This window comes from Ipomoea triloba, chromosome 10, assembly GCF_003576645.1.
Source record: "Ipomoea triloba cultivar NCNSP0323 chromosome 10, ASM357664v1".
Lineage (NCBI taxonomy): Eukaryota > Viridiplantae > Streptophyta > Magnoliopsida > Solanales > Convolvulaceae > Ipomoea > Ipomoea triloba.
In genome coordinates this window covers 8417001-8432516 of record NC_044925.1, presented here as the reverse complement: position 1 = coordinate 8432516, position 15516 = coordinate 8417001, and the positions used below count along the sequence as shown (strand labels likewise).

Genomic DNA, 15516 nt, shown 5'->3' with positions numbered 1-15516 from the left:
CTCCATTTGATAAGGAGGCGACGCCGTGGATGAGGACGCGAACGCCACTTGAGGAGGTGACGCCACTTGATGAGGAGGCGTCGCTGGAGGATGCGGACGCCACTTGATGAGGAGGCGCCGCTGAAGGAGGCGACGCCGTGGATGAGGAGGCGACGTCGCTTGATGAGGAAGACGCCGCTTGAGGAGGTCACACCGTGGATGAGGAGGCGCCGCTGGAGGAGGAGGAGGCGACGCTGTGGATGAGGAGGCGCCGCTGGAGAAGGAGGAGGCGACACCGCTAGAGGAGGCAACGTTGTGGATGAGAAGGCGACGCCATTTGAGGAGGCGGATGCCCTGCTATGGAAGGCACCGGGGTGGCTTTCTTTCGTAATATGTAGAGCTTTGCTTGAGATTTGGCCTCAACTCTCAACAAGAGCACCAATGACGGTAAGTATTGTTACCGGTATGTATTATTAATCTGAGTATAGTCAATAGTATAATAGTGTTTGATGACAATAGTGTTGTGTGTTAGAAACAGAGAGTCCCCTCCTCTCTACAATAGGGTCGACTACTTATACTAGTGCAATGACCCTTCTTCTGATGAGTGTAATGTACTCATAATGCCGAATAATGATGACGGGGAGTTGTTGGAGTAATGTGCCAGGTAATAATGGAGGGATCCGTTGGAGTAATTCCCCTCTTCAATGTGTCGTGTCAATGTAACGGGCGGCCGTTTGTCTTCCATGCATCCGCTTGTATGCCTATGGTTCGGATCGAATGCTGCTTGGCCAATTACTCTGTCAACTGGGTTAACCTAATGATGGAATGCGTGTCTTTAGTGAATTAGTACGTCTTGAATCAAAGAGAAGATATTGGGCCAATTATTCCTCAAAGAGGACTCTAACAAGGTGACCCCTTATCCTTTTCTTATCATTGTTGAAGGTTTTATTGCTATGCATATAAGTATGAATCTAGGGAAAACTTCATGGAATCTCTGTTGGTAGATCAACCCCCTCAATGTCTCATTTTTTCGCAGATGACAACTATATCTTTTTTAAGGCTAATTCTATAGACTCTTAATCTCAAGTACCTACTAGAATGCTACGCCAAGGCATCCGGGCAGACTATCAATTTTGAGAAGTCCTCCCTATGCTTTAGTAGCAATGTCAATATAGAGCTGAGAGATACTGTGAGTGATTTTGGGATTTGATCGTTGTGATATCAGTGGCAACTATCTTGGCTTGCCTATGATAGTGGGCAGAAACAAGAGACAGATTTTTGGATTCATCAAGAATAAGATTTTAAACCGCATACAAGGATGGAATCATAAATTTCTTTCAAGGGATGGGAGAGAGGTCTTAATTAAGAGTGTTATTCAGGCCTTCCCCTCCTATGCTATGGGGGTTTTTCTTCTTCCCAAGGAACTAATTAAAGAGATAGAAACTACTTTAAATGCTTACTAGTGGAGAGAAAGAGGGAGAGAAAACGGAGGAATCCATTGCAAATCCTGGAAATATTTATGTGCTCCAAAATAGTGGGGTGGCCTCGGGTTTCAGAATATGGGGGATTTCTACTTGGCAATGTTGTGCAAACAGTCTTAGTGATTAATCCATACACCCAAACTCTTTTGTTGCTCGTATATACAAAGCTAGATATTATCCAAATCCTTCCTTCCTTGAGGCAATAAGGGGTACAAATCCATCCTTCATTTGGTCTAGTTTGCTTCAAACTCAGGAGATTCTTAGAAGAAGCATACGATGGAGAATTGGGATTGGTGATCAGATCAACATTTGGAGAGATAACTAGTTTTCTGATAAAAACAATTCAAAAATATCTTCTTTTCCATACCCTCTCATAGAGAATGCCAAGGTTTCTGCCCTTATGGACCCATCCGGGAAGAGTTGGGATGTGGAGATTGTGTAGGAATCTGATTCTCGAAAATCACAAAGAAAATGGAAAATACAACAAATAACAATAATAAAAATAATCCACAAAGGATTAGTTACATCAATAAATAAAACCACACGAGGTTGAATAAACCTAGATGTTGAGTGGGTTGAACTGTATGAACTTCGGGGTGGTTGGAAGCACGAGTCGTGTTGCCACTATCCTTAAAACCTTATTTACCGCCTCTCGGGGTGCTGGAGCGTTGCTGCCTAGGTTACCCAGGATAAAACGTACTACGACTCCTGCGTTTGAGCACACAAACTTGAAGCCCGATGAACTAAAACGTGGGATGAAACGCAGATGGCTTGAAGGAACGGATGAGCAGAGTTTTGAGGAGATAAAGTGTTTGTGTTTCGTGTGTTCTGTGATGCTTGTTCTTACAAATTTGTAACGAATATATAGTAGAGGATGGGATCATTGCATTAAATCTGGCATTTAATTCCCATGTGTAACATCCCTCCACTAGCAACCCATTTACACCCACTACTAATCCATTTAAATAATTAAATAATCCATAAGTTCATATTGCCCCATGTGTAACCTCCCTCCACTAGCAACCCATTTACACCCACTACTAATCCATTGAAAGGTCGTTCGAGTTACGGTGCGAGACATAGCCTGCGTACCTCCGAGACATCGTTTGGGATTTGATATGTACCCCGCCACCCCCCTCCCCCTCGCGCTTGAGAGAGAGCATCTATGCTATACAAGTTACTTAGTCATAAAAGGACCCTTGTATATATAGTGGGGCAAATCTTCATTCCCAATCAATGTGGGACAAAAGCTACACAAGCTTTCTTCCTCACCCAAATTCCATCTCAAATGGGTTTACTTTGAGAACCAATTTGTCATTCACCTATTATCCATTTTGAGCGTATAATATATCGATCTCTTCATCTAACTACGAAGAATCTGAATCCACTTTGACCCGACCCAAATCGGTAGTGGACCCCACATATATTTATACCACAAAATGACCACTTAAAATGCCATTTTTAGTGCAACTTTCCAACAGATTATCAAGACTATACTCTCCACAAGAGATGATCTTATTCTAAGCATCCCTTTGGCAAGTCAAAGTGCGAATGATAGAGTGATATGGGGCTTGAAGACGATGGGAAGTGCGAATGATAGAGTGATATGGGGCTTGAAGACGATGGGAAATTTTCTGTTAAGAGTTCCTACAAAACTACAAGTGGTGAACTCAGGGAAGAAGACAGTTCCTACAAAACTACAAGTGGTGAACTCAGGGAAGAAGACGACTATACTCTCCACAAGAGATGATCTTATTCTAAGCATCCCTTTGGCAAGTCAAAGTGCGAATGATAGAGTGATATGGGGCTTGAAGACGATGGGAAGTGCGAATGATAGAGTGATATGGGGCTTGAAGACGATGGGAAATTTTCTGTTAAGAGTTCCTACAAAACTACAAGTGGTGAACTCAGGGAAGAAGACGACTATACTCTCCACAAGAGATGATCTTATTCTAAGCATCCCTTTGGCAAGTCAAAGTGCGAATGATAGAGTGATATGGGGCTTGAAGACGATGGGAAATTTTCTGTTAAGAGTTCCTACAAAACTACAAGTGGTGAACTCAGGGAAGAAGACAAGCAGTTGTGGTCTCTACTCTGGCAACTCAAGATCCCCCCCTAGGGTTAAAATATTTTTTTGGCAAGTGTGTATTAATTGTGTGCCTACAAGAGCAATACTCGGAACTAGGCGAATTAATTGTGAAGAATGGTGTTCTATTTGTGGTGCTGATAAAGAAACTACCCTTCACTTATTCATTGAGTGCAAGCTTGCAAAAGAGTGTTGGGAAATTATGAATATGAGGCTACAACAGTCACCTACAAGTGATATCCATTTCCATGATTTGTTCAACAGAATTTACTCCTCAATGAACAAGGAGATTTGTTGCATCTTTATAATTTGTTGCTGGGAGATTTGTTGCATCTTTATAATTTGTTGCTGGGAGATTTGGGAATAGATAAATGATCAGGCTTGGAATTACCGAAACCCCAACCAGCGAACAAATAAAAGCAAAGAATTTCCTGGCAGATTGGAGAGAGGCAACAAATCCAAGCATTCAGAGAAATCCAAGTATAAGCAGCTAACAAATCAAATGGCAACCCTATTAACCTGGCTTCCTCAAACTCAACGTGGATGTTGCTATTGATAAGGAATAAGCAAAAATGAGATTTGGCATGGTTCTGAGAGATGTGCATTGCACATTCAGTGCAACGACAGGAGTTCCAGTGGACGGTGTTTTCTCAACTAATGAAGATGAGGTAGTGGCTATAAGCCTATAAGGGAAGCTGGAGCTTTGAGTTGGCTTAAGGATACTGGTTTTTCCTGCTGGTAGTTCAAACTGTCGCTCAACCAACAGAGGAGTCTCATCGTTCCACTTAATCCTTTCTATTGTTAAACAACTTTTGAGTGAATTATCAGCGAACAATCCGCTTCCATGTCAGATTGTTCGGAGTGGTACTCAAGCACTCCCCTATCATTTCTAACGTTTTATCTTTGGACTTGGTTTAATGGAATGTTATTTTTCAAAAAATAAATAAATAAAAATGGGAAAAGGTTCAAATACACCCTCAAACTTTATACAAAAGTGTAATTATACCCTTAAACTTTAAAAGAGTGCAATTATGTACTTCAACTCATTAAAATGAGTCAAATAAGCCTAATTTACCGGTAACCAGCAGGTTACCGGTAAGCCTTCGTCATTGATTGCAGTATTCTGCCATTTACCACCGTACTCTGCCGTTGACCACTAGTCGATCTTCGTCACCTTTTTTACATGATTTTTTTAAAGGATTATTTTAGGAATTGATGAAGCATATCTCCCAGCATCATTTCCGGCGAAATTTGAAAGTTGGCCAAGAAGTCACCGTGAAACGGAAGGGACAACGCCGGCTGTGAATCATCAAAACTAGTAACGGAATCCCCAAATTGAACCCCGACTCCTCCTTGGTTCAGGCAAACTCCGAACTGGTTGTTGACAGTGAAAGAGCCCACCGCCGGCAAGGATCAGATTTTGCGGGTTTGGGAAGAACTCATTTAGAACTTCCTCTAGCTAACCGGAACCAGAGGCCAGGCTCGTTCAAAAAGAAGTCCATTCTGATGTATGACACTTGGGTGCCGGATTTTTTTGCCAGTTCCGGAAAAGTTGGAAGGGTCATGGTGTAGAGGACGTTGCTGGTTAGGGAGGTGGAAGGGAGATGGATGTTTGGAGCGGCGGCAGCGACGACGGTGGTTAATGATGATTTTAGAAAATCATTTACAGGGAGAGTGTTTAGCAATTTTTTCATCTTCCTCGTTGATGAAAGATTGTAAGGGCTTGAAAAAGTGGGCTGAAAGAAATATAATGTTTAGTGGGCAATTCCTTTAGCAAATCTGGTGATGGGAAGTGAGCTTACTGTTGTTGTAGAGAGGGAGGGTGAACCAGTCGTCGGCGGCGGGTAAACGATGTTGATTGTAGCTTTAACCCCACACATAGCTCTAGCAGCACAATCATAAACTCAGGCATTTAACAGCTTCCTCCGCCGTGCCACAAACATAGCTTTAACAATGGTTGCCTTCTTCAATGATGAGGCGACGCCGGTCGCGGAATAATCGTCCGAAATTTAAAATTAACAGATATTACCGGTTGGTTGGTTACCTATTATTGGGTGCAAATGCATCAAAATGACAAGTTTATGTGTTTAATTGAACTTTTTTAAAGTTTGAGGACTTAATTGCACTATTGTATAATGTTTAGGGGTCTATTTGACCCTTTTCCCAATAAAAATTGATACCAGTGGTGGATGTGTAGAACTGCAATGTTCATACACAGAAACACACTATAGGGGCTTTTCTTTCTTAAAAAAAAAAAAAAAAAAAAAAACCTGAACACAGTTATAAAACTGCACTGTTAACACACAACAAAAGCACTCTGCAAATCACTTAAAAAAAAAAAAAAAAAAAAAAACCTGAACACAGTTATAAAACTGCACTGTTAACACACAACAAAAGCACTCTGCAAATCACTTAAAAAAAAAAAAAAAAAAAAAAACCTGAACACAGTTATAAAACTGCACTGTTAACACACAACAAAAGCACTCTGCAAATCACTTAAAAAAAAAAAAAAAAAAAAAAACCTGAACACAGTTATAAAACTGCACTGTTAACACACAACAAAAGCACTCTGCAAATCACTTAAAAAAAAAAAAAAAAAAAAAAACCTGAACACAGTTATAAAACTGCACTGTTAACACACAACAAAAGCACTCTGCAAATCACTTAAAAAAAAAAAAAAAAAAAAAAACCTGAACACAGTTATAAAACTGCACTGTTAACACACAACAAAAGCACTCTGCAAATCACTTAAAAAAAAAAAAAAAAAAAAAAACCTGAACACAGTTATAAAACTGCACTGTTAACACACAACAAAAGCACTCTGCAAATCACTTAAAAAAAAAAAAAAAAAAAAAAACCTGAACACAGTTATAAAACTGCACTGTTAACACACAACAAAAGCACTCTGCAAATCACTTAAAAAAAAAAAAAAAAAAAAAAAACATCAGATATTTTTCAGGTACCAACAATATGCCATGTCATTCAACCTTCAACATTCAATATTCAACATTCCATTCATATTATCCAATTAGAAAGATCCAGCCTTGATTAAAACATAAAGAGGATAAGTAGCAAGCCATAGTAGGATGCTCCCATTTTAGGAGAGTTCCAAGAGTCAGAAATATACAAGGAAACAAGAATTATTGTTGATCTCAAGAAAGTACAAGTTACTTTTCTTCTACATGCATAAGCAAAGTACATATTCTAATGTTCACTATTCACATTTGAAATATATAACTTCTTCACTGAAGTGTGGTATTAACTCAGATGAATTGATGTGCAGTGACTTATCAATTTACAACTAACTATAAGTACAAGTTGGTTGTAAAAAAAGCAACTGTAAGTGTAAAAATAATGAGCCTGGATAAAATTAGGCAGTCAAACAATATACCAAAAACTGAATGGGTAAAATCGGTATTAGCTTACATGATATACTTTTTTCAAAGTCTCCCACATTGCTGGACCTTCTGGATGTACATAAACAAAATATTTTATAAAGCGGGCGTCTGAACATGCAAGGAGAGTGCTTAGCGACAACATGGGCTTTGCCACGCCCTTTTCCTTAAGCCATGCATACATTGAAAACCTAAGATTTATTCTGTCCATATCATAGCATAGGTAGGACGGAAATGACAAAATTGATTCCACAGGATACCCCAAATGCTTTTCCAAACTACCCAGTTTCTTCTCGAGCACATCTTTGGTCTGGTTCAGTAGTGTAGGAGCCTTTTTAACCATGCTTACTACAACATTGCAATCCAAACCAGCTTCTACCAGGCAATCAAACCTCTCCTGTAACTGGTCTCCTCGGCCACGAAACATTTTTAAAGCTTTTGTCATCTCATCTGAGTTTTCTACGTAACCTAACTTCAATAAGAATGTTGTTTTTTCTGAAGAGGTAGCAGGATTGCGGAAAGCTGTCTGCTCAATGCTCTTAATTTCCGACTTGGAAGCTAACCTGAACAAGTTCAGAGGGTCTTCCACTATAGTTTGACGTAAATGACACCTATCACCCTTGAAATACTTCAAGACAGTCTTGGGTCGTTTCAGAGAATTTGAACCCAATAATTCTATATGGCTAGATACAATTTTCGCGATTTCCTTGGTCTCCATTCCAATCTCAAAAAGAAAGTTCATTGCCTTCCAAAGCCTTTTAGTGCATTTCAAAGATAGGATCTCAGGATATTCCAAAAGCAATGAATGAATTTCATCCATGTCAAGACCTAGCTTCACTAATTGAGCTACCAACACGTAAGCACACTTCCCAGAGCCTTCAAATAGCAATGCCGGATTCGCCTTAAACAGAGTGCCCATCTGTGGCTCATTATATCCAACTTCACTGAGAAAGATTGTTGTACTGAGTATTCTACTCCAATTGCACGAGTGTTCACTGGACAAATAACTTCCAATCCAATCATTTCCAAAACCCATCTTTTTAAATTTCTCAATCACCTCAAAAAGCTCATTATTTACATCACCAACCAAAACAGTAGGGGAGTAGCTCACCAGCTTTATTACCGTGGATCGACTTAAACCCAATTTTTCACAAGCCATCAATTGCTTATTCAACACCCCGTCACCATACTGAAAAATTTCAATTGCTTGCTTATATATCTTCCCGATATTACAGCGAGGAATCCCATAACTAGAAAGAACATGGTAGTTATCAAGCAACAAATGATTATCAGTCAAGAACATCAAGTTCCGTGGAAGTAGCAAAGCAATCTCATCCGGGCTCAAACCCAGACTTTCAAAAAATGGCTCAAATTCATTAATGGGATGGTATCTAAGGAACCTCGATAACGCCCTTGACACATCCTCCTCATTTTCAACCTTCAATAGCAATTTCTGAAGGAAACAAGGTGAGCTCTTGCTAATATGCTCAGCATCAACAAAATCGAATCCTCTAGTATAATGCAAATATTCAAAGAGTGCAGCTTTAGCATCACTTTTAGCCACTCGGGAGATTTTAATAGCATTAAGAGAACTGGGAGTCTGACTGGTGGATTCAGTTGCGGTGGCTTTGGAGTACTGACTAAGTCCAGAACTTCGAAAACATCGATTTCTCATCAATGTAAACGCCTGTAGACTCTGCGAAACACAAGAAGAAGAGCCTCCGCTCTGACAAACAGAAATATTAGAGGAAAACAACGCGTGGTTGAGCTGTGAAATCATTTTCCGCGACACCCTTTTGTGGATTTTATGAATCATCATCGCAAACCCAACAATTAACAAACAATGGCTTTTTAGCTCAAAATGTTTCTTTGGTCCTTAACCTGTCTCACAGTATGTACGATCAAGAAAATCCTTGGAGTGATTGAAGAAAGCTCTGTATATCAGCCAGCATAAATTGAAGAAAACAAAGCGGGGAATAGAGAAATTAACAAATTTTGAGACTAGGGAGGGAGGTTCAAAATTTGTATACTCCGTACCTCTGAATTAAATATTTTTTTGAGGGACCTTTGAGCAGATTTGGCCTCTGGCTTCAGAAAGTAATGGAATTTCTTCCGAATGAAACTTGCCGACTTCTGGTTACACATAAACCCCCAAGAAGTAGGGTTTATGGTTTCCTCCCCATTTTCTTTCTCCTATTGCCGTCTTCTTCATTCTTCTCTTTTTTTTTCTTTTTTTTTTTTCTTTTTTTTTTCCTTCTTTTAATTTGTTTTATTTTTAAAAAATTAATGATTATTTTGGTCCCTTGACTAGGTCGTAATTACTAAATTAGTCATTGACTATAAATTTTAACCAATTAAAACATCAACTATTGATTTCGTAATCGATTTGGTACTCTGTAATTACTAAGGGGTCGTTAGGTTCGGGTCATCTGAGATTACCTAGGTAATCTGAGTCTAGTAATGTTATATTACCTTGTTTGTTTCAAGTTATGAGATTACCTAGTAATGTTATATTACCTCAAAGCTAATGTGGCGGTAATGTTTCAAAGTAATGTGATTACCCCCTTTTTTTTTTTAGGTAATCTAAGATTACCTTGGATTATTTCAACTTTGCCCTTGTTAACTAATCCTTATATATAATAATAATAATAATACTAACACAATAACCTATATAAAATAAATATATGTTTATATAATCAAATATACATGAGTGTATGTTTATATATTTATTTTTTTTAATATTAAGCATCAATACATTCATACATATAAATAAATAAAAATACACACAATAAAGGCACACAAATAAATAAATAAATAAATAAATATATATATATATAATATAAAAATATATATATATATAATATAAATATATATATATATATATATATATATATATATATATATATATATATATATAAAAGGACATTATAATAAATTGTCTCATATAACCTAAAATATAACCTTTAACCAAACAAAGTAATATTATATTCCACAATCCAAACCAAACACATCAGGTAATCTTACATTCCCAAAATCTCACATTACCTTCCTGGAGGTAATCCTATTGCCTAGGGTAATCCAAGATTTCGTGAACCAAACGCCCCCTAAGAGGTATATTCAATCATGACTTTTGTAGGATTTTTAAAAAAATTTTAAAATGACAAATTTTAATAAACTTTTATTGACTTTCATAGAATCATTTAAAACTTTTTAAAACTTTGTAACTCCGTAAACTTTTATCAACTTTTTCATTTAAATTCTAAAATTCTAAAATGAATACATCATTACAAACTTTCAATAATTTCGATTCTTATCATTTAAATAATTTCCTTACAACACATGTTACAATATATCATAAAATTCTTTTTATTATATAGTTCTTCACCCACATCAACATTATTATTTTTATCCATAGAATGGTGAGACTTATATGCTAATTACTTATATAGTATTAATAAGCATCAACCAAAAAAAATATTTCATAAGAAATTCACAACAATATTGAACACTAAAATTTATAGTAATAGAATTGTTTAAATACAATATTTAAAAATATAATTACAAGTTGCATAAAATAAAAAAATTAAAAATATAATATTAATAATGAGTTAATTACTGATTTGGTCCCTCGACTATTGAAATTTCACCACTTTGGTCCTCGACAATTTTTCTTGCCCAATTAAGTTCTCAACTTAAAAAAAATTAACCAATTTAGTCCTCTGTTTATTTTACCATTTGATATCCGTTAAATCGGGTCAAATTGATAATTTCGCTATAGTTAAGGGACCATTTCAGTCTAAAACTAATTACCAAAATGGTCCATTGACTATAGTAAAATTATCAATTTGGTTCCGATTTAACGGTTGTTTAACACCAAAAGGAGGACCAAATGGGTTAATTTTTTCAAAGTCGAGGACTTTATTGAGCAAGAAAAATTGTCGATGATCAAAGTGGTGAAATACTAATAGTCGATGGATCAAATCGGTAATTAACTATATATAAAATATTATACGAATATAAGCATAAAAAGAATAAAAATGAGAATATACAAGTATTTATATGAATATTATGAAACATATAGTAAATTTGACGGTGATAGATGAAAAATTTGCTTTTTAAATGTATTTAGAGAAAAAAACTTATTAGAGAAAGTTTAGAAGTTAGAGAGAAAAGTTCGTAGAGAAAGTTTAGAAGTTAGGGATAAAATGTTCGTAGAAAAAAGTAAAAAATCAAAATATACAAGCAATAATGAAGTAAAAATAATATGGTTTCGAATTTTTAGAGGAAGATTGTAAAGTTTAATAAAGAGAAAAAATTAGTAGAGAGTTTAGGTATGAAGAAAATATAGGATAATGAAGAAAAATTAATTTATTAAATTTAGGTATAAGGTTTATAAAGTTTAAATTGGGAGAAAAAGAATAGAGTTTAGATAGAGAAAGTAAACCTTCTGAGTTGGTAGAAAGTGTTATAAATCTTACTAAGTATAAATATTATTTCTATTGATTACGTAACGGTCGGAGGTTTATGACTACACTTATGATTTCCGTTATAATTGTATATTATATGTTTGGTTGTACCTTCTTGTAATAAAGATGGCTAATGAAAGATATAATAAAAATTCTCTTCTCTCCATTACCTTGTCTCTACTTTCTACCTATATTATCTACTATCTACTGCTTGCAATTCCCGGTTAGAAGCTAACAAACCAACGGACACAACTAATCAATTACAACCCCAAAATTTTAAAATCTTGGGGTTGAGGGTTGGATTTAAACTATTTATATTTGAGAAGAAAAAGTCTACAAAAGTTCTAAAATTAAAAAGTGTACACAAATTCATAGCTTTTTGAATACCACATGACTTTTAAAGACTCTTTAAAAATCTTGGTTGAATATCGCATGACTTTTAAAGACTCCCTAAAGGTTTGAATTGAATATCTCCAAACTTTTAAAGTTCATAAAAGTTTATGAATGTCGTGATTGAATACACCCTCCTAAATTGGTTCTCAATTAGTTTGATAGAGGACCAAATCAATTACAAAATCAATAGTTGATGATTTAATTAGTCAAAATTGATAGTCGATAACTAATTTGATAATTAAAGCATAGTCAAAGGATCAAAATATACATTTATTCATTTTTAAAATATATACTAATTGTTTGATTTATTGGTGGAAAAAAAATTCAAACTTTTACCGGTAATTATATCCAAACTTTTAAATCTTAACAATTTAATACTAAATATTTATATATTCTGTAATAATTTTACCCAATTATACTACTAACTCACCACTAGATCACCAGGATGACCTGGTCCAAGAGCGGATCCAGGAATATCGCTAAGTGTGGGTGAAAACTTAAAAAATTTTCAAAACATGGTAAAAACATGAAATGGTTGAAATAAATTACATGTAATCTCTATTAATATGATATTCACAAATATTTTTTATTTTAATTCGATAAACTCTATATATTTCTAGATTAATTTGAATATAATGATGCGCATACAATAAAAACTTTTCAACTACATTCACTACATAATTAACAAAATAAAGTATTTTCTTTTAAAATAATTTTCATAATTGAATTACAAAACATATTTCCTATCAACTAATCATCAATCTAAATAATTATTACAACACATAACGCATTATAAATTTTGCAATTAATATAAAAATAAAAATATTCATGAATAAAACTTAAACTGTTGTCAATAAGTTTTTGTATTGGATTTTTTAAAATCCTATTTACGTTTTTTCCATCTAGGTTTCAAATAGTGTTTTCGTTTTTATTATTTCACTAGTTTTATACGCGCATTGCGCGTATGGGTTAATGCCCCATGTTTATATTTAAATAAATATTTGAAAGTATATCAATGCAAGATTATATAGGAGAAGTTTATACATGGGTAATTGAATGTCGAAATTTTTTATTTAAATATCTAACTCAAAGTATATGAATCCAAGATAATATAGAAAATTTATTATAATTATTACTAAAATAAATGTTTGCAACCTTGTAAAATCGATAGTCTAAATATTTGGTCTAAAAATGATAGTCTAAATAAATACTACTTTTCATTTGAATTTTTCTAAGTGTTCTTAATTCTATTTTGAGTAACATTGTCATTGTCTTCATCTTTACTATTTGTTCTCTTCCTTTTTTGTTGGCAGTGTGTTATTTGCAATTCAGTTATTGTTGGTAGCATAGATGACAACGTCATGCAATGAGATTATGATATAGGAGCAATGGACTTTCCTTTAGGTGTTCTGCTTGGGGTTCATTTGGTTCAACCATTATTGTTGAATGAGTTATATATTGTGGATAAAGAAATCCCTAGTTTAAGAAAAAAGATTAAATAAATTAATAAAAATTTGAAAATTTAAAATATTATGTATTCCAAAGATATTAAAATGTAGTTTCTCGCTTCAATTTGCTGGGTAATGGGTTATTTGAGTACTTTCATTGTCAACAAATCACCCAAGTAGTTAATATGATTGGTTTCAAACTATTTTTTTTAATTTTCTTTATGGTATTAAAGAAATACATATGTATCATTTTTTGGTGTAACTACTAAATTATTTATTTAATTCAATAAGAGTAAAATATAGTGATTCCGCTTCAATTTGTTGGGTTATTTGAGTACTCTCTTTGTCAACCAATCCCCAAGTAGTTAATATAATTAGCTTCAAATTATTTTAAATTTTTTTTCATAGTATTAATAAAATACTTGGTAAATAAATATATAACATTATTTTGTACTATAACTTTGATATTTAATTACAACATATTGTAAAAATAAGATAATGAACAATGTAATGAATATCAATTGATAAATTTGAATGTAAAGAATCTTTGCATGAGAGAAAATAAAGACAATATAACTAATGAAATTATTTCTCTTATTTAATTTAGTTTTTTGATAATGAATAATTTTTTCAAATAAAGGTATTATAGACACATAATTCTAAATTAAAGATATACATATGTATCATTTTTTGTTGTAGCTACTAATTTATTTAATTTAATAAGAGTAAATAGAGTGAGAAACTTAATTATGTCAAATTTGATTGAGATGAGATTCGAACCTAAGATCTTTGTTATAGAAATTAATGGGTAAGTTAAAAGTTAATGGAATATTAACGGAAAAGAGAATATTTAACGGAAAACTTAATGGATAATCATAAAAGTAAGGTTAAATTAGGTAATCTATATTAATAATATTAATCTGAATTATCTTAACCATCTATTTTATTAAATAATTTATCTGAACCATCCATTTGATTAAATAATTTGACCGCCATTTTTTCTACCCATTTTAGGCCTAACTCTCTTTGGCTCTTATTAGTATAGTAGATATTGATATGCTGATTCAGTTATATTTCTTTTTTCGAGACTCATAAAGTTAAGTCCTAACTCATTATTTTTTAGATATTAAAATTTTGAGTTAATTTTATCAGAAGTCTCTTGTCTTTAGTTGCAATTTCAAATTTAGTCACAAACTATCATTTTAACATTTAACATATCAGACTATTATTTTGTGGACACTTTTAGTCCTTCTCATGACTTTTCCTATTTTTAGTAAGGGCATTTTTGTTTCTTCATATTTTTCTTTTGTTATTTTTCTGGTTTCAACAAGTTTAATTGGTTTAGGACTTTACTAAAAACCAGTTGAAAATATGGTTACTAAAAATCAAAAGTTACCTAAATTGGTTTAGGGAAGCCATTTCTGTGTCAAGTTGTAGGGAGCAATATTGTAAAAATCGCACCTAGGCGCCAAATCGGCGCCTAGCCGGCCAACTAGGCAGCGCTAGGCCGCCTAAACCGCCTGGGCAAGCGCCTAGGCAGGTTTTTTTTTTTTTAAAAAATTTATTCTTTATTTTTATTTAAATTATTAATGTTATAATGTATTAAACTAATACTCTAATAGTCTAATGACTAATAAGTAATAACATAATAAAATAATAAGTAATAACTAAATTAAACTAATAAGTAATGCACTAATAATTAATAAATAATAACTTAATAAGTAATAACTATTAACTTATTAAGTATTTACTATTTAACTATTAAAGTGTAAAGACTTGAAATATTAAACACTTTACAATTATTAACACTTAAAAATATTTTTAAAAATTTTTAAACAATTAAAAATAAAAAAAAAATACCCTTACTAAAAATAGAAAAAGTCATGAGACGGACTAAAATAATAGGTTGAGTTGTTAGTACGCATGCTGCAAGTAGCTTGACGTGGCGTCTTCTCCTTGGCTTTGTTAGACGGTCACTTTACAGGCTACACATAGGTTGACTAGTCGAGGTTGTAGAGCAGCTATGTACATAGGCTGTCGATCGCCGTCATGCAGGTGCAAGTTGAACTACTTTGCTTGTTGTGCAAGTTAGATTTTTGGCTTGCAGGTTACGTCACCTTGTAGACCGACCGATCATCCTACGGTAGACCGATCGGGTGTCTTTCTGTCGAGGTGATTTCAAGGGTGATCTAAGAGCATTTTGTCACGAGGCCTACTGGTACGGGCGGTACGATTGATCACAAGTGATTTATTCCGATCGGGTTGATG

General features: G+C 34.1%; 1 protein-coding gene across 1 annotated transcript; it reads right to left on the bottom strand.

Moving 5' to 3' along the window:
* Positions 1-6641: 6641 nt before the first annotated feature.
* LOC116032027 (transcription termination factor MTEF18, mitochondrial-like) lies at positions 6642-9116 on the bottom strand. The gene has a single exon (XM_031274412.1). The coding sequence runs from the start codon at positions 8758-8760 to the stop codon at positions 6964-6966; it is 1797 nt and encodes a 598-aa protein (XP_031130272.1). The 5' UTR covers positions 8761-9116; the 3' UTR covers positions 6642-6963.
* Between the last annotated feature and the right edge of the window lie 6400 nt (positions 9117-15516).

What these genes read in the sequence shown, in the direction of transcription:
- LOC116032027 (XM_031274412.1), bottom strand. Translation starts at nt 8,760, where the DNA reads ATGATGATTCATAAAATCCACAAAAGGGTGTCGCGGAAAATGATTTCA.